Below are 600 nucleotides of genomic sequence, written 5' to 3'. Positions count from 1 at the left end.
GGCATTTTCCAAGGGGCGCATCGATGCCAGAGCGCCAGTAGTGGTGTGCGGGCGCCTGGCCACCAACTTCGAACCTACGCGGTGAGATCCAGCGAGTTCGCGAGTAGCAACGCTGGCGACAACGGCACGCCGCTCCCAAACGGCAGGCTCAAGACGCTGTGCGACGAGCTGCGTGGGATACGAGCCGCAGCCAAGGCGTCCAAGGCCCAGGGAGGTGAAGGCCTTCACCCCGATATCGTGCGCCTGCTCGTGGACTTTGAGGTGCGGCTACATGTCTCCCTCTTGGCTACGCACCGTGCCAAGAAGAGGCCTCACCCTAAAGCTTGCTTGTGCAGGAGATGACCGAAATGCACAAGCGCTACGTGAAGGAGCTGCCGCTGGCCAATCCTCAGGACATATTCACGAACGGCGAGATACGGTACACCTCTCCTCTGAAGCTCAGGAGTTCAACCGCTGCGTGCGGCATGCTAATGCTTGTATCGTAGATTGGACGAGTTGGACATCCTGGGCTTCGATTACGACTACACCTTGGCCTCCTACACGGACAAGGTGTCTTACTTCATCTACGACAAGGCGCTCCAGTATCTGCTCAGGAACCAT

General features: G+C 58.7%; 1 protein-coding gene across 1 annotated transcript in view; it reads left to right on the top strand.

Annotated features, from left to right (window-relative positions):
• Window positions 1-338: 338 nt before the first annotated feature.
• ACA1_251550 (5' nucleotidase family protein) overlaps window positions 339-600 on the top strand; it is a gene marked incomplete at both ends in the record, with an annotated part of 1,937 nt that continues 1,675 nt past the window's right edge. Inside the window, 2 exons of the mRNA XM_004367472.1 lie at window positions 339-418; window positions 486-549. Of these exons, the coding sequence (XP_004367529.1) occupies window positions 339-418; window positions 486-549 (144 nt within the window). The remainder of the gene's footprint in view (window positions 419-485; window positions 550-600) is intronic.

This window comes from Acanthamoeba castellanii (genome assembly GCF_000313135.1).
Source record: "Acanthamoeba castellanii str. Neff unplaced genomic scaffold scf7180000084768, whole genome shotgun sequence".
Classification (NCBI taxonomy): Eukaryota; Discosea; order Longamoebia; family Acanthamoebidae; genus Acanthamoeba; species Acanthamoeba castellanii.
The sequence above is the reverse complement of the archived record's forward strand: the minus strand, read 5'-3'. Positions and strand labels throughout refer to the sequence as shown.